This window comes from Taurulus bubalis (assembly GCF_910589615.1).
Source record: "Taurulus bubalis genome assembly, chromosome: 2".
Classification (NCBI taxonomy): domain Eukaryota; kingdom Metazoa; phylum Chordata; class Actinopteri; order Perciformes; family Cottidae; genus Taurulus; species Taurulus bubalis.
Window position 1 is genome coordinate 35,774,224 of NC_136590.1, and position 26,062 is coordinate 35,800,285.

The 26,062-nt window shown below is 41.3% G+C and overlaps 3 protein-coding genes across 3 annotated transcripts; 1 reads left to right on the forward strand and 2 right to left on the reverse strand.

Moving 5' to 3' along the window:
• Positions 1 to 3,465: 3,465 nt before the first annotated feature.
• On the reverse strand, positions 3,466 to 8,239 carry rab38c (RAB38c, member of RAS oncogene family; the record flags this gene model as incomplete). The annotated part of the gene is made up of 4 exons (XM_079234955.1): positions 3,466 to 3,627; positions 4,384 to 4,521; positions 7,369 to 7,499; positions 8,047 to 8,239. 4 exons carry the CDS (start codon positions 8,237 to 8,239, stop codon positions 3,466 to 3,468), a joined length of 624 nt encoding a protein of 207 aa, XP_079091081.1.
• Positions 8,240 to 10,260: 2,021 nt separating this feature from the next.
• LOC306751873 (ras-related protein Rab-39B-like) lies at positions 10,261 to 12,107 on the forward strand (the record flags this gene model as incomplete). Its single annotated transcript, XM_079235526.1, has 3 exons — positions 10,261 to 10,475; positions 11,519 to 11,789; positions 11,952 to 12,107. 3 exons carry the CDS (start codon positions 10,261 to 10,263, stop codon positions 12,105 to 12,107), a joined length of 642 nt encoding a protein of 213 aa, XP_079091652.1.
• A 5,017-nt stretch (positions 12,108 to 17,124) lies between these two features.
• On the reverse strand, positions 17,125 to 24,316 carry slc7a3a (solute carrier family 7 member 3a). Its single transcript, XM_079237877.1, has 11 exons — positions 23,941 to 24,316; positions 23,689 to 23,850; positions 23,178 to 23,361; positions 22,984 to 23,099; positions 21,618 to 21,840; positions 21,391 to 21,530; positions 20,628 to 20,730; positions 20,169 to 20,398; positions 19,881 to 20,047; positions 19,575 to 19,683; positions 17,125 to 19,481 (listed from the first exon to the last, which is right to left on the reverse strand). The coding sequence occupies exons 1-11, from the start codon at positions 24,305 to 24,307 to the stop codon at positions 19,330 to 19,332; spliced, it is 1,953 nt and encodes a 650-aa protein (XP_079094003.1). The 5' UTR covers positions 24,308 to 24,316; the 3' UTR covers positions 17,125 to 19,329.
• Between the last annotated feature and the right edge of the window lie 1,746 nt (positions 24,317 to 26,062).

Consider the following 26,062-nt stretch of genomic DNA (forward strand, 5'->3'; position numbering starts at 1 on the left):
AAGAAAAAGAAATACAAAAAGAAATCCCATTATAATTTGCTAAAGCCCCAAGTGACCTCCTCAAATGCCGTGTTTCATCTGATCAGCAGCTAACCCCAAGCCCCAGTTTGTATCTCATGTATTAGCATACGGGTCACAAAGGTAACTGTCGGTTTCTCAAAGAGATAATTAACCATATAAAACCCTCTGGGGGACACTGACACTTACCGCTGTTCTGATGGTATTTTCAGAGTTAATTATCTTTAGAAACCGATGGTTACCTCTGTGATTCAAACCAAGATATTATGTTGATAATTATATAAAACAAGGAGAGATGCTGGAGGAATGTTTGTCGTTTTTGCTAGAAAAAAAACAACTTAAACGATTAGTTCATTATAAGAAAAAAATAGCTGCTGACTAATCAGTGAATTGTTTCAGCTCTATTTGCTCTCATCTGAATCAAGTCAACATCAATGTATTCATTCCGAGGGTGAAACGTGGAGCTGAGAGGACGTGACACATTTAAAGATCATGAAAGGACAATGCTGCTGAAAACACACAGCGCACAATGTGACACCACAAATACATTTATTTTATTGCATGTAGTCTGGGCCATGGAGAATGCAGTGGCACACACTTTGCATTACAAGGACATGCTATTACACATCAAAGGCAGTGAAGTGAAATAGAGCTGATGCCTAATTCGAAAACATGGAATTTCAAATAACACTCGAGGCAGACTCAACAAAGGCGTCTGTTCAGTTGTTGCTGCACTAAAAAGAGCAACGCATGCCATATTTTTGACTGGCAAGGAATCAATTTTAGTGATGAAGAAAGCTCCATATACCAACAATAGTGCCTATAGTTGGACATTGAGTCGGTTTTGCTATCAAAGTTATTCATATTTAGTGTGAAACATTCACTTTGAAGATGTGATGTAAACCGTTATAGACTGAACCACACATGTAAACACATTGAAGTGGATATGGGTGCTTAACTAGAAGGAGGTGCTGTATATCATGAAAGGATAGTAGTGCTGTAAGAACACATACTGTCTGAAGTGCTTCACAATGCTAGTCCCAATTACAGAAATTCTCAATCCACTAATAGCCTTCAGGTTTTATTACCGACTTGAATTCTTCATAATGGATATATCTACTAAACAGACCCGACCCCATTACCTCCATAACATTTATGTTTATTTCTGACTGCAAAGGATTCGGCTGTTTTTTCTTGGTAGCATGTGAGAGCAGATTTTCTAGCCCTTCAGTTCATGATCCAGTGTGAAAGGAAATGTCTTTATGTATTAGCAGGCCTATTATGAATAAACTGGATGCGCCCTCTGTGTAATGTTACATAAAGAGATTCATTTTTACTTCAGATTTTTCAAAGAAAAAAGGCTGTGATCTTCAGCAGATGGATAGTATGGCCTTTGAAATGACAGATGAAATGTTATTTAACGGTCTGACACGACCGTTTCTCTCTAACCATCGTCAAGTCATTTGCCGGTACATTTGCTTGTTTCCTGCTAAACCCAGTGGAACCAGTTCAACCAAAGACCAAAAGCACACGACACGATTCAAATAATTTGATTCGCAACATAAAAATAAAACGGAAAATAAGGCCGGGCACTATGAGCAGCATCACGTTATCTTTTTGTGTACACAATTGTATTGACTTCAATCATCATCTAATAAACTGAGCACAAGACTCTGCATGATTATATTACATTTAGTCTGACCAAAACAAAATCTCAAAAGGAATAATTTGACTTTTTGGAAATATCCATTATTCACTTTCTTGCTGAGTTTTAGATGATTACATTGGTATGTGTTTGTTAATGTGTTTGTTAGCCAGTTAGTTTCGCATGATGACTGGAAACAAATATAACAACATTGCAGCACCTCTAAAGAATGAGTTATAATTAACTAATTATCACTTTGCATCTGTTTGCAATTTAAGGCAAAAACTGAAGTGTAAAGACAACAATTAGAGGTTAAGTACCGACTATTTCTTGGCCAGTCACTAGAGTCTCTTCTGCAGTGCCAAGAAATAGTCGTGCTTAAAAAACCTTGTTTTTTTATGCGTTAAAGGGACAGTGTGTATAATTTGGTGGCATCGAGCGGTGTAGTTGCAGATTGCAACCAATTGATCCTCCCCTTCTAAGTCTGCGGTAACGTGAGCAGCCAAGTGCAAAACCGTGGTTCACCTCGCTCAGTACTCGCACCATAATACTACTACTATGAGAGCAACAAAAGCCACACTGCGACTGGCAGTGCCACCGTTTTGCACTCTGCAGCTCATGTTACTGGCATTCACACGTGTGTCGGAGAACAACGATGGCCTTCAGGTTCTCATTGGAGCCAGTGGTTTGTCGCTACAGTAGAAACATGGTGGTGCAACATGGTGGACTCAGTAGAGAGGACCAGCTATCTACGTAAATATAAACAGCTTATTCTTAGTTGATGAAGACACATTGATTCTTATTTTCAAGTGATTATACACCAATGAAAACTTAGTTATGAATATTATATTCCATTTTTGCTAATTAATCACCAGCAATGCTACACACTGGCCCCTTAAACAAATGAGCGCGTTCATTATTGAGGATTTTGTTTGGACAGAGCCAGGCTAGCTGTTTCCCTCTGGTTTCATCTCCATGCTTCACTAAACTAGCTGGCTGTTGACCATGAATTAAAAGGAAAGATCAGTCTTCTCATCTAATTCTCAGTCTGAGTTTTAGTCGGTAAAAGACAGTGGAAACCTGAATCTTTAGAATTGATTTCCTTGTCCTCACACATATGATAGAGACACTGTCTTGTATGTTATTACAGAGTTTATCTTTAGGTTTCAATGCATGAAGTTCAGGGCATTTTAAGCAGATGTAGTTTTAGCTGTTTTCATATCCTTAAAGACTGCCTTTACCTCCTCTCGTCCACTGATCTAGAAGCAGATTGCATGATGATCGTCTGAGCAAAAGTGCAAAGAATGCAAGAAAGCTTAATGTTTTTGTGTTTGTGTTCACACTGCAGACAAAAGTGCCGAAGTTTTAAGAGCTGTCAGTTTAAATATGTTCAAGAGAAATAAATGACACTGTGCGATCTGTGGCAAAAAAGGATGAAATAAACAAACTTTTTGTTCCATATCGTTGTGAAATATAAAATAAAGAGTGGACATATCGGTCAGAAACATTTAATGCCTATCATTCTAAAACCTTTAACAATTTAAGACCTGTTTTACCTTGAATTTAAAAATAAAAATGTAACACTTTTAGAGGTTGTGCAGGATTAATCAAAAGTCCATCTTTTGTGCTCCAGATATCCTGTTGACCTGCAGTGTGAACATTGGGCCTACCCGTTTTACACTTCTTCTTTTATCACTCTGGCCTAAGGCAGTGTGTTTTTTTACAAACAGTCCCCCTGAGTCAGACTTATCTCGGTGGCCTCACGGCTGTTCACTTCCTGGTTGTCTGTGATTGGTCCGGAGTCACCATTTCAAGCATGAAGAGCAGTTGAGATGGTCCTTGGTGGTGTTAGTGTATCCAGACAGGACGAGGGTGCTGGGGTCCCGCTCGACCACCGGACTCTCCTCGTTGTTCAGAATGTGCCCCACCAAGCAGCGCGCGGCCTCCTCAATGTTTGCGTTTTCCTGAGGGAAAGAAATCATCATGTACTCTTTATCCACTTCACACGCAGCCGTAGTGGCAATGCTCTATGGGTGACTATTGAGATAAAACCACTAAGATGTGTATCTGTCATGTTGAAATTGTTGAAAAAGTGTAACAAAAGCACAAGAATCATTAAGTCAGCAAACTGACTATGACAATGTCAGTTACACAACAATATGTCAGGTCGGGAACTCTTTGTAAAATTAGTCATGTCAAACTGTCATTTCTTCTTCCATTATTAGTGCCAACAAATGTCTAACGCAGCCCTTCTCACAGACAGGATGGCAAATACAGCATATCAAAAAACAGATTTTTGACTTAGTTGATATCTGACATCATCTAATTTACTAACTGGAATCCAGAAGTTCCACACTGATAAAACACTATTGTTTCTAATCTGTCTTCTTTAGTGTTCACTAACTACACTACTGTCTCTGACTCACATCCTAGTGTGTATTTCATTAGACGGGCTGGAAAAACAGAGGCTTAACTCACACCGACTGCAAACATTCCTCTGTTTGTCTCTTGAGAGAAGGGCAAATAATAACCGACTTGTGAATTGAAACACCCAACCTTCATTTTCAGAATCATTTATATTTAATAGTGGACTGCTGTTGTATTAAATATGTAGTTAACCGGACTGTGAATATTATGTGAAGAGCAGGTGATGAAATTTACCCAAAAAAGCTGCAGTAATTGCATCCAAAGTCACATATATCGGGTCTCCACTCTCGTACCTTTGCAGAGGTCTCGAACCAGCCGACGAAGCCGTTCTCCCTGCAGAAGGAGTCCAGTTTGGGCTGCTGGGGAGCCAGCTGGTCGGACTTGTTGGCCAAGAGTACAGCTGGAACCGGCCTCCCATGGTTCAAGGTCACCTGAACAGTGAAGAACGGACAGTTTAGATGATGGCTGTACAGACGTGTAATATAGACAATAAAAAATGGAACTGTAAATACCTTTGTCTTATCAATCTGTACATATGTTGGATACAACTACAACAATTATGAGGATATTGATTTTAGTCACTTCAGGGTGTCATTATGCTTTAACAGATGTACTTTTAGGCGAGTAATCTGTAGTTTCTGAAGGCCCCTCCCCTCCCACCTTTCCAATGTTAGAACTTAGAATTGCTTTAACTTTCTCATTCAGAATCAGAATCAGCTTTAATGGCCATGTAAGTTTACACATAAATGGAATTTGACTCCGGTTTCACTTAGCTCTTCGTACTTATACACAACAATATACAGTAAACAAGATAAATATAAAAAAGACAAAAAAGACATTGAAGACAACAGTAGTCAAAAAAGTGCAGATAGTGCAGATAGAGGTGTCTGATTAACTGTTCATCAGAGTGACGGCCAGTGGAAAGATGCTGTTCCTGTGTCTGGTGGTTTTGGCGTACAGTGCTCTGTAGCACCTACCAGAGGGGAGCAGTTGGAACAGCTTGTGTCCAGGATGTGAGGGGTCTGCAGTGACCTTTCCAGCCCGAATCGTGACTCAAATCCTGTACAAGTCCAGGATTTGAGAGCAGGCTGGAACCAATAGTTCTCTCTGCAGACTTGACTATTCGTTGTAGTCTGTCTCTGTCTTGTTTGGTGGCCGATCCAAACCACTCAGTGATGGAAGAACAGAGAACAGACTGAATGATGGCTGAGTATAACTGGATCAGCAGCTCCTCAGGCTTTCTTTTTGACATTTTTGACACAATTACTGTGTGGGCCATTTTCCACATTTGAGTAATTATCACCCCGTCTATGGCAGCAGGCATCAAGTGAACACTCACTCACAATGGTTTAACACATTATGCACAAAATGTGTCTTTTTTTAGTATCTTGATACCTGTACAGAAATGATCTTACACACTTTCACAATTCACCCTTCTCTGAGGTCCCGCCTTCGAACGCAGACTGGCCAATTATAGTGTAGCATCGGTCCAGGTCCAACAACTCCATTAGGCTCGTTCGTTAGAGCTGCGCCTCGCCTGGAATCCAGACGAGAGCAGGCGGCCGCTGCATGAGGCGTGTTCAATAAACTGCGATCAAGTCGGACAGTTTTAGGCTGCCTTCAAAGTATACACAGGAAGTCACAGAAAAAATGACTTCCTATTAGTTCCGAACTTTTATCTACTTGTAGTTTACAGATCACGTTTGGATTTATTCATATGTGTTTGTAAATATATATTTATGGAGAAATGTGCGTGTAGCTGCATCCTTTGTTCTTTTTATGTCTGGCTGCAAAATACATTACTACTGGTTTAGATGTGTGTTGTCTAAATACGATTTTGTATCAACAACCACACAAGATATGTTTTAAGAATAAACATGAGACGAATAGTCAACAATCCAGCATTAAGTATTACAACTACACATAAAATAAGGATTTTCTCCAACACATGGTGTTTGCTGTCAGATCTAAGAGTCAATCAGCTCTCTGATGTGGCGAGAGCCAGGCGTTTCCCATCATGCACTGGGCCAGGCAGTCGGGGGAGAGCTACTACGGCGCTTGGCTCTGAAATCGACGGCCGCCTTGATCTCGTGGGATTATCGTTGACCATGTGTGCATGACGTCAGAGCAAGTTGGGACCAAGTCGGACACAAATCTAACCAGCATGCATTGCGCGTCGATTCTCCACAGAACTGGCTCATCTCGAACGAGCCTAGTGACTCTCATGCAATTGTTTCAGATTTCTCTAGTCACGGTTAATTTAAATGTTGTGTAATAGTGATACTCGTTACCCTGAGAGGTTGGATGGAGATATACATTTCTTAAATAACGTTTCTATGTAAAAACCTGTAGAGCTAACAATGCAGAGTACGTTAACAAATCATTAACTCGCGTTAACAATTATATGCTATGCTAGCTACTGAAGGTACACTGGTACACACATGCTGCTTTTTTTCATTTAACAGGGAATAAAGCTTTACGGAATCAGTGTTAACTTATTGTCTTGCTCGTGGGCGTTCCCTTCTACATCTGTAGGCTTTAACTTCTATCTTTTTCTTCTCAACCTGTTTTTGCTGCTGAATCAGTTTGCCATCCTGGCCATCCTGCCATCTTTCGAACACATAGTGTAGACCCTTCTGTCTGCTTCTTTCTGAAATGGCTTTTGAAAATTGTTTCCAAAAATTAGATTAGAGAGGGAGGGCAGGGAGGGCAGGGAGTGACAGTGTGGGCTCTATAGCTCTGACAACTTGATGGAGTGGCAGGAGGGGGCGGGCTTACTGGAGGGTCAATTATAACATCTGAAAGGTGTAAAGGGCATATTGACACCTGAAGCAGTTCCAACGTGGTATCTTTTTTCTCTGCAGACTATTTATATAATGTCACCTTACATGAATATTAGGACATTGTGGCTGCAATTTTTACTACTTTTCTCGACTGTGGAGCTGTCATCACACGCATGTGCCTCTGATAGCTGTTAAATCCTTTCTTAGCATAATCTGCCTTTAAATGTGTTCCTACAGTACGTGAAACCCAGGTGACTACAACAAGCAGTAGACATACTGCAATGAAAATTAAGGATATTTAAACATAAATGTGGATGATGTGCAGACAGTATCTGCGAGTGAAGCGCTCCTTTTCATTAGAAATCGTGAAACACAAAACAATATCACTGCCCTAACCTTAACTTTGGCCTTAAATGCTGTTTGTGGGTGCGGTTATTATTAATAATATGAATATTTATTCTTCTGGATGGTTCAGAATGACATGTTTGTGCTAACCTTGGAGTCCAGGTCATCCTTCCACTTCAGCACGGCGTCGAAGGTGGAGGCCCTCGTCACATCAAACACCACCAGCGCTCCTACCGCCTCCCGGTAATACACACGAGTCATGTTCCCATACCGCTCCTGTCCTGGGACGCATGGTAAATCCAATCACACACAAACACACATGTTCATGAAAAGACATCCTTCAAGTCCATCAAATTAAATCAACTTACACCGCAGTTTATGTGTGTGTGTGTGTGTGTGTGTGTGTGTGTGTGTGTGTGTGTGTGTGTGTGTGTGTGTGTTCTACAGTTGCTGCCATCATGTGACTGATATGATCTGCATGGGATCTCTTGAGTCACAGCCAGGCACAAGATCTACATTCCTCGAGCAGGCTTCGAATGAGGAAGGGACCAGGCATCCAGCACACAGACACACACTCTCACTTGGAGTTCATGCCACTCACTGTACAAATATCCATATTATCAATTTGTTCGAGTCCTATTCTGTATATTGTTTCAAAACAAGAAGTAGTAGCTTTTAAAAGAGTTTCAGAAACAAAAGGGTTTTGTTTCCAAAGATCCTAAAACACACATTCTTGAAAAAAAGCTGGCAGAGCTTTATAGTTCCAACAATCAGCTGATGCCATAATAAACCTGTAAACCAGCATGCGCTCGTTAAAGTTTGACAGACCTGCTATGTCCCACAGCTGGAGTCGGATCACAGTGTCGTTGTTCCACTGCAGCACCTTCAAGGCGAAGTCCACGCCGATGGTTGCTCGGTAGTGCTGGGAGAAGATCTGATGCACGTACCGCTTGATGATTGACGTTTTCCCGACTCCCAAGTCCCCGATGACCAGGACTTTGAACAAAAGCTCCTGCTGCATGGTTGCAGCTAGGCCTCTCCTCGAAAAGTTCTTGTAACTTTAGGATGTTGGTGCACAGGTATCGTAACAAAATTGTAAACTACAGCAAAGTAACGGAAATTATAATAGATGTTATTAGGCTAGTTGGACATTTTCTTCAGACCATTGCAGTTTTAAAAAAGTGATTATGATTCAATATCAATCGAGATTTGTGAAAGCAGCGGTTAAGCTCGCTTGTGATCAGTCCAGTCCTCCCGTTTAATCACACATGACGGTCAACTGTCAGCTCCTGTGAGCAACTCCACCACCTCAGGTCTGAGCTGGTGGTGCGTTCAAAGATCCTCGTAAAAACATGCGTTTCGGTATTTGTCACGCAGCTGATTTTCTTGGATAGCTTAACACCTTTACAAAATCAAAATATATATGATATATATGTCATATATATATATACATTGTGTTGTTGTTGTTGTTTTTGTTATATATATATATATTTATCTGGTGTAAAACAAGTAACATGAAATACTGATTGTTCTGCTTAGTTCATCTATATTTTTTTCGTTTTTTTTCTTCTTTTCATTTAGTCCATATACGTGTGGGGTTATAGTGAGGATGGAATGCTTGTGGTTAAATCGGCGATAATTTACAGTTAGTTATTTCTTTCTTCCTACAGCCTCTGAACGCGGCCGCGGGACTGCGCGTGTTGTTGCTGAGCTGCTCTGCGTACAGTTACGGTAATGGTGCTGATGAGGGCGAGGAGGAGATGTGTGACGCTGCCGTTGTGTCCTGCTGCCATTTCATCCGCGGATGATAACGGACAAATTATCAAATTAACCAGCAGCTCCTATTATCTGTCGGTGTGAACCCTCAACCTCCTGGTTTCATCTGGATGTTGATGGTGGACAAGAGGCCTGCTTAATATGATGCATGTTATTGGCTGTTTATTTCTGTAATCCAACCACTGCTACTCTGGAGGATCATTTTTAGAAGACATAATCATCGATATGGGGTTTGTTTTTTACAGGTACTGAGGTCTTAACTTTAAGGTGGGTCATTATTACCGATTTTTATTAGATTATTTTCCTAAATCTTAATGATTAATGTCAATAATACTCCTACTAGCATTAAGCTAAATCGGTTGGGCCTTGATATTTTTTCATAAACTGAGCATCACATTTTACCATGAGCCACACTGGAGGTTTTAGGACGCAGTCTATTATTAACTCGCAGTCCCTTTTAGCAGCTATCTCCTTATTAAGATAATGTTTGGCTAGCTTCAAGGCCTCATTTTGCATTATTGCTATATAGCAACCAGCCTACTATCCACATGGGGGCTGACTACACCAATGTTTATTGAGTTGCAGAGGAGTGGCCTCCCCCCTTCCCCTCAAATTAGATCATCCAACTGTAAATCACATGGACACTGCTGAGATGATTACTTTCCCCTCACGGTGGCAGCCATAATCCAAGAATAATCCATGTGGTCGACACAGTTTGGATTAAATGCACACTTGTTTTTAATCTCAATCTATTCAAACACATCCTCTGTTATTCTGCTGTTTTCACTTTTGATGCTTTCAAGCTAAGCTGTTGTTCCATTTAGTCTTTTTCTTCCCTTTGAAGGATTGGTATTGTTAATTAGAAAAACTAGCCAAAGGTCAATTGACAAGACCATGTTTTAAATTTCATTTTTTGTGAAGATAATTTCTGTAGTCGTTTTCTTAGACAGTGTGCACACACTTGGTTTTTTAAAAGTCTTAAAATAAACTCTTATTTCAATGTTGACGTTGGTACAGTTTAATCTTCAGCTTTTGAACGATTTTTGATTTCAGTTTTTGTTGAACCATAAGAATGTATAATTGCTGTAATGTGGATTAGATCTGAAATATCAAGTGGCAATTTATAACAGATCAAGCAAAAATGTCATATTTGTCTTTGAGTTTTGATTGTTGCGACAAAACAAGACATTTGAAGCCAGAACATGGATGACAGTGACCTCACAAGTGAATGCTTTTATTTTCTCACAGATTTTATTTTGGTGAGACATGGAGACGATATGGCTTTATCAGTTTCGTCTGATCGTCATCGGAGACTCCACGGTTGGCAAGTCGTGTCTGATCCGGAGGTTCACTGAGGGACGCTTCGCCCAGGTGTCAGACCCGACGGTGGGGGTGGACTTCTTCTCTCGCCTGGTGGAGATCGAGCCGGGCAAGAGAATCAAACTACAGATCTGGGACACTGCGGGGCAGGAGAGGTTCAGGTAAAGTTACAACTCTTTAATCCTCCCCTTGGTCCTTCTCATCCATCCACAAAACGGCATCATGACCTAAAACAAAAGTCACTTTCCTGCTTTTCCATGTATTTCTTCTGGGTTAAGAATCCACACCAACATGACAAACACATCTTGCACCCAATACTCCAACCCTGACCCGATCCTGTTGGATGTCCCATATGGGCATTCAAGATAAATTAATGCAAACTTTACAGAACCTATTCTAAAGGATACATCTAATGATGTGCTGTATTTTTTTATTATAAAAAAAAACCCATAAACATTGACTGTGTATCTAAAGCCTGTGTATCTAAAGTTGTTGTCCAAAAACAATTACCAACACACTAGTGCCATAATGTGGATGAGATATTCCTTCAATAAGATCAACATGAGCTTAGTTTATATTGAGATAAGTGCACTTTACTGCTGCACTTGTTCACCAAATCTGCAGCTGAAAGTAGTTCACAGATGCACTATTTAATCCGGTTTGAATCACGTTTCAGATATTTAGGATCCGTGTTTTTACAATTTACGTCCTCATTAGGAACAGATTATTTTGGGGCAAGAGCCACAGCCAGGCTAAAGAAGTTGAAACATATTGAGAGATGGACTAATGCATTGACGGTTTTGGTCTTTTCCTGAGATGTGTTTATAATAATGAAAAGCACAGAATGGTGCCCAGAGGTTGCATCCTGTCACAATCCAACACTTATTAGTTTGTTTGTTTTAAATTGTTACCACAATCTTTCCCTAATCTTAATTAACCAGGTCTTTTAGTTGCCTAACCCGGACTATATTTTAACCATAAAATATAAGGCTGGCAATATACTTTATTTTTGACATTGACAACATACCCATGATCCCGTTTGTGTAGCTCAGCCTCAAATCCATTGATTCCTACTGAAGACATCAATCTTTTTTTTTTAAAGGGTCAGAAATATATACTTAATACAAAATAGAGCATTTGTGGTCTCTTATTCTATTTTCAGCAAAAGCAAGTCAGTTTCACAACCCATCCTCTATCTCTCCAGGTCCATCACCAGAGCGTACTACCGTAACTCAGTGGGAGGGCTCTTACTCTTCGACATCACAAACCGCCGTTCCTTCCAGAACGTCCACAACTGGCTGGAAGAGGCCCAGAGCCACGTGCAGCCGCACAACATCGTCTTCCTGCTGGTCGGTCACAAGTGTGACCTGGAGGCCCAGCGCCAGGTGACCCAGCAGGAGGCGGAGAAGCTGGCGGGGGCCTATGGGTTGCGCTACGTGGAGACATCGGCACGAGAATCCATCAACGTGGAGAAGGTGTGGATGATATTTTACTATTCCTTCCCAGATACAAGATCCGCTGTGATTCTCTTATTTATCTTCATCACCAAACGTATTGGGTTTGAAGCTTTTATTCACACTGAGATTAGTTTATGGTCCTTCATAATCTGGCTTTGATTTTGCTTCTTTGTCTAAAAGGCATTTGTGGATCTGACGAAGGACATCTTTGAGCTGGTGAGGAGCGGGGACATCACGATCCAGGATGGCTGGGAGGGCGTCAAGAGTGGACTTGTTCCGAACATCGTCCATTCCTCCGAGGAAGTCACCAAGGGCAGCCGCCAGTGCTTCTGCTGAGTTACCTGGCTGCAGCGTGTGGGGTGACAGGTAGTAATACTTCAGCGGACTCCAATCTGGAGGAGATCTGGCTCGCGCCTTGGCTGCACTGGCCAGTTTTTTTGGGACTCATGATATTTCCCCTGCTCAGTTACACAATTTACATAAGACATTGTTTTATCTTTCGGTGCCTGTTTATGGCTCTTCATTGATGTCCCTAACAGCCGTAGAAGCACAAGAAGCATCCCAATCTTCTCACTGTTCTGTTTGCATGTGTGTGTGTGTGTGTGTGTGTGTGTGTGTGTGTGTGTGTGTGTGTGTGTGTGTGTGTGTGTGTGTGTGTGTGTGTGTGTGACTGACTGTAATAATCCTGCTGTCTTTGCAGCTCTCAACACTTCAGCTTTACTGCACTTTTGGCCTTCCCTGATGTGTACAGATATACTCCAGTGGTTATGTTGTCTTCTCTTAAAGACTGATACGGTCAGTGAACTGTGTGAATTTAAATCTGAATCAGAGATGCCAAGACTGAGCCATCCCTCTTCCTTTACATGCATAATATACTGTATATATATTGCAGCTGTATACAGACTATTTAACCAGTGAGAGAGACGAGACAGAAAGAGGTCCTCGCTGATTGTACTGCACTACAAATCCAAGTGGCTTAATCCAGAAAGAGAGCGGATGATGATGCAAGTGAACTCAAATTGAACCAAAGTTTGAGATTCACCTGGACCTGTTGTTTGTCTGACTGCGACCTGCTAACGACTGCTTGAGAAAGAGTTTGCAGTGTAAACATGTTAAATGGTACATTTGCTGAAAGGAAAAGATATTGTAGCTGCTCACTGATAGCCATTATAGATTAATAATAGCAAGGAGCTTTATCAATATGTAAAGTACCCACATTTATGTTTACTGCTCTGTGTTGATTTACTGGTGAGAACTGTTAGACGTAACCTTAAAGCCTTTTGTTTGAAACCCCAATATGTTCAATATTAAATCATGCCAAATTTATTAATGAACCCACAATTTGTAAAATAAATGCTTCAAACTTATGATGAAATGTTATTTATTATTTTCATAATAACAGTTTTATTGGACTTTATTTTTATTTGATTATTTACATTTTTACTTAAAATGCCCATTTTTTAAAGTGTCAATGTTTTTTGCATGATGGCTTTTTCTAGTTGGCAGTATATTTCAAACCACATTTTATTTTATAGTGACAGTGGTGTCACCTTGCCACATGCCCCAGTCAACAACTGCTATCAAATTGATCCTTTTATCCTTTTTAGTTTAGAGTCGGAGCTGTGTGCGACTACGGATAACATTATGAACCCAGACACGGGGACGTTTGATGTTCCAGCGTTTGTGAGACTTCCTCAACAAGTATAACTAGTGGTTATTTCAATGGTGAATGGCGGAAATGGAAAATGTTGTCATGGAGTAAAGCCACGGAGATAAGCCACGCCCCCTTTCGGCAGCGAATGGTTGCGAAAAAGCGAATTAACCACATAAAGTCAAGCGAGTAAACTTGGCGAAAAAGCGTTGCAAAAATGCGCAACTCTTTTAGTGTGAACGCGGCATTAGGTTTGGCTGAAAGGTGAGAGGCTGGTGACATCACTGTCATAAAAAATGACCCCATGAAATAAAAGACAAAACTCTATTTAAAAAAATTTCCTTTTTTATTTAATCACTGCATGCCTTCATTTTAACTAAAACTTTCCAAAGAAAGAACATGTTTTAAATAATGTAAATAGCCATTTCATTGAGTTTCTAGAATCTCTTCAAAGCAGAAATAATAAAGATACAAATATATACGAAACCCTGAAAGTGAAGAAATTAGGATCATTTAAACTCCACAAAATTGCTCAGACTTCAAGTCAGATTTGTGGCATCAATATTCAGTAATTCTAACAGTTTAGAAATACGATGTGTGAGTTCATTTATGTTAAACCATGAAGTGGAAGTGTCTCTTTCAAGTGTCTTTTGAAAGAGTAAAGCATAATTAGCCCACACGTCAAGTTCCTGTTCATAGATACAACTTTGTGTCTATCCTGTGAATATTAAAATGTGAACTGTAAGGCGGCAGCAAACACATTGGCATCACATGACACAACCTGTAAATAATGTATTTGAAACTTAACCTTGACAAAGTTGAGTCTTCAATGTTGTTGTGGGATTATTATAGCACAAGTGTCATCAATAAAACATGCATTTAGAAATTAATAAAGATTTTCCTTGTGCAAAACGTGAAGGTACTCTGCTCTTTCTACCACAAAACTGACTGTTGTGAAAGTAACAGGCAGTATTGGGTCATAGCCACAATGTTAACAGATTGACGTAATACTGTGTGCGGCCACTAGATGGCAGCATAAAGTGAGGAGAAGGGAGGGCAGAAGGAAAAGCTATTCCAATCCATGTTTTGTGTTTTTAGCTGTTAAAATTCTAACCTATTCAAACTAAAATGAACTAAAATAAAGAAGTTTTCCAAATGCGCATTGTACTGAGATAATGAAGGATTTACTGTTTTTTTATGTTGCTTCAGCACAATTGTTAAATGGAAATCATAATCCTCAAATCCAGAGTTCATTTTCCCACACAATATACATTTCTTATTGTTTGACCGTGATGTTTTATTTTTATTTATTTATTGAAAAATTATTTAACCAGGAAAAGCACAAGAGTGTCCTGGCAAAGACAGCAGTAGCATAAACAAAGTTTCAGACATACATAAAACATCCTAGTTCACACAGGTGCACATACCTCAGTCAAAAACATCTACAACTAGATGAACCTTCCTCCAACTCTTTCAATCTATTTTTAAAAACACTTAAAGAAACCGGCTCCCGTAGACCCAAATCATTACATTACACATTATATTTAATTTAGCTGACGCTTTTATCCAAAGCGACTTACATGTTTGCTCTATACACCGTAGACACAGCAACGGGGAGCAATTAGGGGTTAAGTGTCTTGCTCAAGGACACAACGACAGGGACGCGCAAGGCCGGGGCGCAAACCACCAACCCTCTGATTGCAAGACGGGCATGCTAACCACTTATCCACAGTCGCCCAAATCAGTCTGCAGCTAATTCCAAGCCGCAGGAGCAGCAAATCTAAAACCCCATTTTCCCATTTCGAGACGGACGTTGGGGACAGATAGCAATATATGCGCATATGTCACAGAGCGAAGACGGTAGCTTCCAGCATTTTTCTGAGAAATTAACTTACACAGATAACATGGAAGTACACTAAGACTTGCCTTATAAATAACGACTTGCCAATGATTTAGTCTACAGATGGACAATGCAGGCCAACCAACCCTAGCATACAGGGAGCAATGGTGAGTAAGAGCCTTAAGATTTGTTATGAATCTCAATGCTACACAGTATCCAGTATGCATGCATGTTATACAACATCACCATAACCAATCACAGACATAAAAGTAGCAGCAACAAGTCTCTTTTTAGCATCAAAAGAAACAAGTTGCTGAATGTGAGGTTTAAAAGAGAGAGAATCATCAATTAAGAATCTCATGTATTTATATGAAATCTGAAATGTAATTATAGCTGGAAGGTTCAGTGGCTTTTTCTTTGAGTTTGAAAACATCATCAGTTTTGTCTTGTCAGGATTCAAAATTAATTTCAACTCATACAACGTGTGTTGAACAGTATCAAAGGCTTTTTGCAACTGACAGAGAGCCTGATACTGTGTAGGAGCAGAGCAGTAAATAACAGTTTCTTCTGCATAAAAGTGCAAATTTACATGTGGCACATTTTGACAGATACTGTTTATACAAAGGGTGTGCCACTGTGGCACAGCCTTTGTATAAATTATTTTTACTTTAAGAGAGCTAGAGGTGATGCCTTCTGCCTGAATTGCCCATGGTGTTTTGAATGCTTTGCATGTAGCTATCGTTTCTCAGTCCCATTTATGCCCCGGAGAGCGGGTGAGTTTTGTAAAGGTACCACAGTTTTTGAATATAGACCGAGCAAATATTAGACAGAGACAACTGGCCTCTCACACAGAAGGGAAGGAACATAAAAGTTGTGCCGGAGGCAGAGGTAGGCACACAGGATGGTTACTCCATGCCTAAGTGTGTGTGTATTGAACTCTTAGGGCAAATTATACAAATAAACATGACAAGATGAAAAAGGAGTGTTTGGGTTTTCATTTCTAAATGGTTCCTTAGTTATATATATATTTTTGTATTGAGACTTTTTATGTTCTTAAATTAATGTCAATTTAGTTTTGCTTAACTGTTACATATACTTGCTTACTGTGAATAAGAAAGGTGAACATTGCCACGGACATTTTGTCAATTTGGAGGCAAAGGTGCACTCACTAAGGAAGTTATTTACATATTTACGGATGAGTGAAGACCTTTTGTTGCACAAATTAAGTGATGCCCCTTAGAAACTATTGTGATTTCCCTTGGTGCTAATAGAACTGAGTGTTTTAGAAATTGGTCTTGAACTGTAATCACTGTAGCAGAGTTTTATGTTCAGCTGGTACAATTGTGGCTTATTCCTTAAAACCAATAATGACTGAACAAATGATGGTGCATTTACACTGTGAAGAGGTAAAAGTAAGAAATCATGTTTATAGACCTGTTGCTGCCAGATGTAAAACAGCCCATGGGTAGTCATTGTTAACAGTTAGAGTTCATCACAGGTGACTCATGGAGAAAACAGTGAGAAGAGTCTCTGGTCTGCAGCTCAGTCTGAAAAAGCGGGAGATAGAACACACTCTGTCTGCCATAAGCATGAATTATTTTATTTTATTAAAAACACAGAAAATACAGCTCATTGTTTTTACATGGCGGCGATATGTACAGAAATATAGAATCTAAGAAAGAAAATGCTGTTAATGAGATGGCATTAAGAGGACACAAGTAGATCGTAAAAGGCACTGGGCTGAGCGCGCTGAGAGACACGTCAGTCACAAAGCCTGCTCATGAGGTCGCTGGCAGGCTGACTCAACAATTCAGTATTGTAATTGTGCAAAATGCAGCCGGACTCTTTGTTTTACCAACCCAAGTGTTTTCCTCAGACCGAAGGATGGTTCTTTCGGCACAGGTTTTTTTTTTTTAAAGGAGAAAAACCCATGAACGTGAGAGCATTTACAGCAATGTTTCAATATTGCATCCAGCGAGACCATTCTATCTGAAAAAAAAACTGCCTCAATTTGAATAATTCAGAAATCAGTAGCATTAGATGTCAAATTAATCGCCTTCCAAAGGAAATTTAGAAAAACATCTCTTCCCAAATTATACTTAAAGTCTCATGTTAAAGAGTGGTTGTGTGATTTACAGCATTAAACAAATAAAGATACATTTTGAAACAAATACTGTACAGTCTACAGTAAAGCACTTTACTCAATCAATAGAACATACTATAAACAATAAGTTATATGGACTCTAGAGGGTTGGGGTAAAAACATTTTCATATTTCACAATTTAGAGACCAACTTTTAATGGTCATTCTTTGTTTTGGAAAAGTCATGTTTCCAAAAACAAGTTAATTTGGTCAGAAAGGATTAAATCATTTGACGCAAAACATTTGCAACAAAAGTAAAAACAAGGAGACCAAAAAAGATAAGCATACTAAAAACTGTACATGTAACAATTTGAATACATTAAAATCTAAAAAGCATATTAAATTGATTGCGACTGATATGACAAAAAAATATGTCCCTAACAAACAATACTTAAAATATTTTAATATTAACAGTTCTATCAGTAGAAGTAAATAAAGTAGTAAAAACAGTTGAATACAGTAAAAGTAAAAGTGAACTCAACAGACAAAGCTGCCAAGAACAAGTTTCAATTGAAACTAAACAAGAACCTTTGTGAGTCTTCTCACAAGAAGTAAAAACAAAAAGGAGATTATGATAAAAGACAAACCCCGTGTTCAGAAACAGATGCTAAGCTCCCAGATCCGTTATAGGTGGACAGATTATATTTAAATTGTTAATGCTTGTCAGGAGATAACTTAATGTCATTAATGTGCGTCTTGAGTGCAAATCTCATCAACCTCCTCAGATCTGCAAAAATATCTCCATACAGCCACGCAAAGAATGTGAAACAAGTGTGTGAATCACATCTGGAATTGTCAAATTAACCAGATGGATGTTTTAAAATTCATAGATATTTACATGCACATGTTTTGTCATAAAAATCATATGCAACCAAATATGGGCAAATCCTTTGACTCCTGCTTTGCAGTTCTTACTTTAATTTCTGGACTCAAAATGTAATTTTGATGGAAGAAAAGGAGTTCATTTTTGTACAAAGCATTAAATAAAACATGTTGGTTATTTGGTTTAGGTTGGAACAAAAGGCCACAAAATACTTGCAAATACCATCTCAACATGTCTATAAGCAAGAAAATATTGAATAATTTACGATAAGCGACTGATTTCATATTATTTTAAAGGGCGCTGTGTGCAATGACTGTATGGCAGTTCTCTGGGAGCGGAGGGGCAAAAGGGGCAGAATGTGTAAGGCATGTACTTCAGCTTCAAACACTGAACCGAACAGTGCTGATGACATCGTCTATGTGCTACTGACATAACTGCACTGAGGCCCTGACTGACATTGTAAACAAGCAGCCTCAGCGCTACCCTGTTTACTCACAAACAAACGGGCTAGTGCAATAAACTAGACACGTTGACTACTACCACTTTGTGGTGTCTTCAGCTTGCAGAGGTCTAGCTCACTGATCCAAGTGTCTTGACGGTCGCAATGTCGCTGGTTCAAGTCATCATTTTTAGTCATGCACATAGTAGTTGGTATCTACCCCTAGTGGCTCGGTGGCTCCACTTCGACGCCACCAATAACGGAGAGGAAGCAAAGACGAAAAGGCTTAAAGTCTAACATTCTCCCATATAACGGAAAATAGAACTTGGATAAAGAGACCCGCAGTACTTTGTTAGTTAGGTCCATTCGTAGCATGTGTTAGAGGCAGGTAAATATCTCCCAGAGGACTAAGGCTAAGTACAAACGGACAGATTGAAATAGACACATGGGCCAGAGAGTGCCTCTCACAGTGTCTAGCCATCAAGTTAATCAGCCTCCAAATCAGAGGTAAGATGTTTGTGTGTGTGTTGCCTCTCCTTCCTTTTAAACCCAGGGCTGCGTTCCAAGCTGCCTACATTCCAGCATTTGGCTGCTAGTTCAACCAGACAGCCAAAATGAGTGTAGATGCTCTGGCAACGCTCCCTAGGTCTACGTCTGCGTGCATCAGGGGCTGCTGGCTGCTTCCATGTCGTTGTCGTCCGGAGCGGCAGTGTAAATGGGGCTCTTGGTCTGCAGCGCGGGCTCGTATTTACGTGGGGAGGACCTTTTAGCTTCACTGCTGTTCCTAATACCATAGAAGAAGTAGATGCTGAAACCTGGAGGGAAGGAGAGAGGCAATGGGTTAAAAAACAGTCACATGAATGTGGAGCCCTAGAAAGAAGAATATGGTCGGTAATGTTCAAAAGTACCGATTAGCATCCAGACAGCGAAGCGGCACCACGTCCCCCAGTCCAGCTGCATCATGAGGTAGATGTTGACGAAAACGCTGAACAGGGGCAACCAGGGAAGCAGAGGTACCTAGAGAAATAGAGGATGTAGGAATAAGTCAGCATAGCTATTTTAAAACTGGCCTGGTTCTGCTTAAAGTGGCACTCAGTGAGAGAATCGGGTATCAATGTGTGACGAAGTAAATAAAAAGTGGGCATCGTAGCCACTCGGAGTGATCTTTTTTCTACCACATAAAGGGTTCGTTTGCAGGGTTTGATTGGCGTTACCTTGAAGGTGAGAGCCTCTTTGCTCTCAGGCTGCCTGCAGATGATGACGAGACAGACGATACAGAGCAGGGTCAAGATCACACACGGCACCACGACGGCTGCATGCCCGGCCAGCAGCTGCGTGAGACAGTTGGCGAGGATGACGCACAGTATCGTGATAAAAAGAGCTGCAGAGAGACAAGAAGAAGACAGTTACTTATCACGGTGGCAAATGTATTTTTTTATTTAAAGAACAATCAGCCCACAAGAGTCAGGAATACTCTTTAGATTCCTCCCAGACACACTTACAAATGATAGCAGTGGTGACATAGACGATGTTCCCGGAGGTCTGCGTTGGGAGCTTTCCACTTGGGCAGAAGAGCAGCTTGAAGGTGAGGGTCTCGCGGAGCGGCCTCACCTGCGTCTCCATGCCGTACTCATCACCACTGTCCCCTCCAATTACAGCCACCTTCTCCCCCTCTACAAGCTCCACAAGCTTCTCCGTCTGGCTGGACGAACTCAGGCTGCCTGGCTGGTATCTGTGGAGGGACAGAAGTGTGTCAGAGTGAGTGATTCACCTACAAACTAGAAATACTGGCTGCATACAAACAGGGCTTTCATCAAATATGTGGCCATTCAGTTTAGTCCAAAACCATTTAGTCTGTACACTGATTGTGATAGAAATATTATTATTTTTAAACTGGCTTCATTGCTACTAGAACCTAGAGAATATGTAAGGTTTTAACAGGGAATAAAAAAGGTGCCTACCTGAGGATGAGGACGCAGATGGCCACTAAAGAGTACGCCAACAGAGTTCCAATGGACATGAGGTCAACCAGGGCTGCCAGGTCGAACAGGAAGGCCATCAGAGCTGTAAGGAGAAGTACAAACTGATTTACTAGAACATTTATACATCTCTGTAAAGTCAGACAGAAAGAGGAACAAAGACATATTTCAATGGCTCAGATTAAATGTACAAAAACAGCATCTGTCTCTCTATTCAAATAATTGATTCACCACTTTCACCACTTGATTAACTGATGTATAAAATGAAGATTAAACAAATACTTGGAACAGAGTGGAAACGTTGGTATTGCTGTGTACTGCAGATGCAGTTTGATGCCATCTAATAGCTCTACTTCCTGAGCACAGCAGCTGTGGTTTGGGCCATTGGCTGATAGTCTACAGGTCTTATTGGAGTTTTGAATGTTTGACATTTTGTCTTTTCATTTACTTATTTTTCATCATCCATTTTTGTAACCTTTCATCTTCTTTCTATTGCAAAAAAACAAACAAAACTGGTTTGTATTTTGTACATTCCAACCAAAGTACAGTCTTATGTCTGAGGGGGCCTTGTCTCCTAAAGGTAAGAGAGCTCCTAAGCAGACTAAGGCGGTCTTGCATGTAGATTTTAGGTTTGTTACGTAGGTCAGAGGTCACTGAACAAGCCGTCTCCCAGTGCCTCACTGGCACTAGGAGGAGGTGTCGGTTACGCAGCACACCTTTTCAAAAGCAAAGGCAGCGAGCTTACCTGCAACAATGCCAGACGCAATGGTAGCCAGGAGAGGAGTCTTGGTGCGAGCGTTAATCCTGGACAGAATGCGGAACAGCAGCCCGTCCTCCGCCATGGCGTAGATGACACGGGGCATGGGGAACATGGAGCCGAGGAGACTGCGAGAGGAGATCAAGAGTTAGTGTTGAACATGGATATTAAAAGGTTTGACACACTGGAAGCAAGAATACAATTCCCCTCCTTACCTGGTGGACAGAGCGCAGAGAGAGCCCACAGCCACGATGTATCTGGCTGGAGCCCAGCCGACGTAGCTGAAGGCCTCAGGCAGAGGACTCTGGGTGTTCAGCTGGTAGTATGGCATCATGAGGGTCAGAGCGGCAGACACACCAAAGTAGGCGAAAAAACAGATCAGCAGCGAGGCGACGATGCCAACAGGAATGGAACGCATGGGGTTCTTTGCTTCTTCGCCTGAAAACAACAAAACAAAACGAGGATTGGTTGATAAGAAATGTTCACATGAAACAAGGAGAACAGACAGACCATCATGGGCTTTCACAGCACCTGAACCGAACATAACTAGGGTTGGGTACCGAGAACCGGTGCCATACTGGCACCGGTTCCAACACGTCCGGTACCTACCGGACCGAAAAGCAACGCAGATTTCGGTGCTTCCTTCCGGTGCCTGAGCCGATTTAAATACTTTTTTTGTTACACTACTCTGTAAAGTTGCACGGTATGTAGATACTAAAAAGGTAGCGCGGTACCCGCACGCTAAAAACGATTATTAAAATAGCGCGGATCAGAGCACACTCGCTGCTCTGCTCTCTGTCCGCCTGCATGCAGAGGGGGCGGGGCTTCCAGCGCTCACACACACAGTGCGCGCACACAGAGATCGCTGGAGACACGAGCACGAGCTTTTGAACGTCCGTCCTCGGCTTGATGGAACAAATCTCTCCAGTAGTTGATATTAATGATGACGTGTAGTCCAGTAAAGCAGCAGTTTTAGGATCCAACTGTGTCTGAGTTCTGTTGCACACGGTCCCATCAGGCCACCTGATTGTTCTTTTTTTAAATATATATTTTTATAGTTTGTTATAGTTTTTTAGTTTTAGTTAAAAGGTTTGAAGCTGTAGTTTGAAGTGTGTTTTGTATGTACTTATTTATTTATATCTATAGTATACTTTAAACAGTTAATAATATTGTTCAATTTGAAGAAAAAAAATTGCCTTGGCAATAAAAAAGTATCGGTTCAGGCACCGTTTAGGCACCGGTATCGTTTTAAAAGTATCGGTTTAGCACCGGTATCGGAAAAAACCCAAACGATACCCATCCCTACACATAACACATAATGCCGTTTCAGCCCAGCACGGTTCAAAGATGATGTGTAAAAAAAAATGATTTCCTTATTGAATGAAACCCATTATCAGAAGTGGGTCCACTTCATGTCTGAACTAGTAACTTCCCATGTCACAGAGTGTGTGCATACTAAACCAGAAAGCATGGGGAGCAACTCCAGATGCTCAGCGTTTGGATGTCTTTCTACCGTTTATATTGCCGTTTTGCGAACCCTGTCTTTACGTGGCTTATGACGCATTTGTTGAACCCACTCACTTGTTGTGGCGATGCAGTCAAAGCCCACGAAGGCGTAGAAGCAGGTGGCCGCACCAGACAGGACTCCGTTCAAGCCAAACGGAGCAAAGCCACCCACGCCAAATTCCTCCTCGACTCTGAGTGACGAGAGACACTTAGCAATCAAACGCGGGTGAAAGAGTAAAACTATTTGCCGGCAGCTGTCAAATACTCACTTTGGAACCCTGCTGCTGTTGGTGTCGTTTATGAAGCGGTGGTAGTCTTCCTCCGTCAGGTTCCAGTTGGCTGTGTCACCCTTAACAAAGCCAGAGATGATTACGAAGCCCAGAACCACCAGATTGACGCCTGTGAAGATCTTATTCACCAGCGCCGATTCATTCACGCCAAAGGCCAGAAGTCCTGAGGACAGGAAGAGAGGAGAGGGATGTAACATAGTTCATATTTCAGACCAAGAACAACATGTCCTGCTATGTGGGTGGATGTGTCCGTATTTCATAGCTTCCAACAAACCATTAGTCAGCGACACCAATCAATCAATTATTATTTCTTTTTTCTAACACGGCTACTGGCATGCTACAAACTGTTCTGGCCATTATGCAACGTTTCAGTACAACGCTAACAATGAAACGCATGTCTGAATTTGTTCTTTCCCATCATATTAATCGTCTACCGAACTTATATGTATCCACTGAGGATAACGACTGATGATGAGCAGGACTAACTCACCAGAGAGCAGCAGGACCAGGATGAGGGCGAACAGGTCAGGGTACTCTGCCAGCACATTCCCTGGCACCTTCATTGTCATGAAAGCTTTAAAGAAGGTAGAGATCTTCTGTTCAACCAAGCTGTCAAAGGTTGAGCTCCACGCCCTGGCAACACTAGCCGTACCTTTAAAAGAGAAGACAGATTTACGAGTCAACAATGTAGTGATTAAAAATGGAAACGCAAAAATTCCACTGAAACTTAAGAGAAGCTCACCGATCACATAGGAGAGGATGAGGTTCCACCCAGTGATGAAGGCCCAGATTTCTCCCACTGTCACGTAGCTGTAAAGGTATGCAGAGCCTGTTTTGGGGACACGGGCGCCAAATTCTGCGTAGCACAGTCCGGCCAACATGGAGGACAGAGCAGCGATGAGGAAGCAGAGGACGATAGCCGGACCTGCCTTTTCTCGGGCGACTTCGCCAGCGAGGACGTACACACCGGCGCCGAGTGTGGATCCCACCCCTAAGGCGATGAGGTCTAGCGTGGAGAGGCATCGGGCGAATCGGGTCTCTTCACAAGAGAAGTCTAATACCCGGCGGCGCAGCAGGATTTTGCCAAAGTTGGCCAGCTGGGCGGCCATATTTGCTGTGACTGTGTGGGCGCTGAACTAAGCTTCGTTGTTTTAAATCCTTTTTGTGTGGGTGTGTGCGATCGACAGCTCAAACTGAACACGTGTGACTGATCTGAGAGGAGAAGTACTTTGGGCAGATGGGAAGGTAAACCAAGGACTTGTTGATTATTGATCCTTAAGTGTAGGTGGGAAGACTTGGGCAACAGTCACACAGAGCATGAAGTGGCCGGTCTGTCTTCACAGTGTTTTGCAGAAGCAGATTAGGACCTGTGAGAAAACACAAGAAAACAGGAGCTCAAAACAGGGAACTATTCGGTAAGATCCAAAGCTTACATTTCACACAGCTCTGTGTGGGCTGTGAAGTAGGATTATCATGTACTCTCTTTCCAGGAAAAGCATTCAAACTGCGAGGAAACCATGGTGGGGTTAAAACAAATATTTTAAAATAATATATTAAAACACAAAATTCTCAAAAGATTGTCACCTCGACGTGATCTCTCCGACCTGGGCTGTATAAACCAACTTCGTAGTGTAGGTTGTCAAGTTTATTTGTGTAGCGTGATATCACACACTATGCCTTGTGCATTTCAAGTGAACCCAGGTAGCACAAGCGATGTTGGAAACTTTACTGGAATATTCTCCTCCTCCTCAATAGGAGGCAGGTTCGGTGAGACAAAAAAATACCACAAAAAAAAAAAAAAAAAAAAAAAAACGTATACATACATTTTACTACACGAGAACCTGTATAAATACCAGTGACTCAAGTTCCAGGAATTCATACACACCTATCAGCATAGTAACAAAACATGAGACAAGGTAGGGCAGAGAAAGATCTCTAAAGAAAACGTAACTCTGTGCCTCTTCATTTTGCAGCACGCACCCATATAAAAACACATGAACGCCTTGTCCAATTCCTCACCACTCCCCTACTATGAGAAAGAGCACTTTACTACTTGTGTTGTGTTTTTTCAACAGATGGACGTCGACAGGGAGAAGCCTGGGAAAGCCCGAGGCTGTGAAGAAATGATATGGTTGAATTCTGCGAGCTAATATCAACAAGTGAGAGGAGGACAGCGTGAACCAGCAGCTTGATAAGGTGAACAAGCTGAACGGGGAGAAGGTACGGCTCAAATACACTGCATCTATAAAAACCGACCCTTAGCCCATTTAAAAAACCACAAGGACAGTTGTTTCGGAGCAATTATTCAGACCCAGTCCACCGGCTTCTTTAACATGTTATTCGTTACTAATTGGGCCAAACTCGCACAAAGAACAAGCGCCTCTGCCAAGATAATTGGTCTCTCCACACCCAACATAGCTTAACAATAAGGCCATCAACCACAATAAAACAGGCTTTCACACACACCCACTCAATCACCACCTCATCTTACTACCGTCCTGGTGCAGGTTCAGAGCACTGAGGTGAAAAACCGAATCCCTGCAGCCATAGCCGCCCTAAACAGGCCTCGCTGATGAGGACGGAGTGTGTGTATTATTGTCTGAGGCATACAAAGCTGTGGATTTACCCTTGGGGACAATTAAGTCTGAAGATGTATGTAGAGATGCACTTGTAATAGTAGTTACTGTTCCTTAATCGAAATGCAGTGAACAGTTATATTGATCTTTGCCCCATGCTTTATCAATGATTTTGAAAAAAAACAACAACTGATAAAATCTTCCTCAAGGACAACAGCAGCACATTTTACGTTAGTAGTAATAGTATGTCAAGTTCATGAAGGGTGAATGATAATGATTACACGAAAA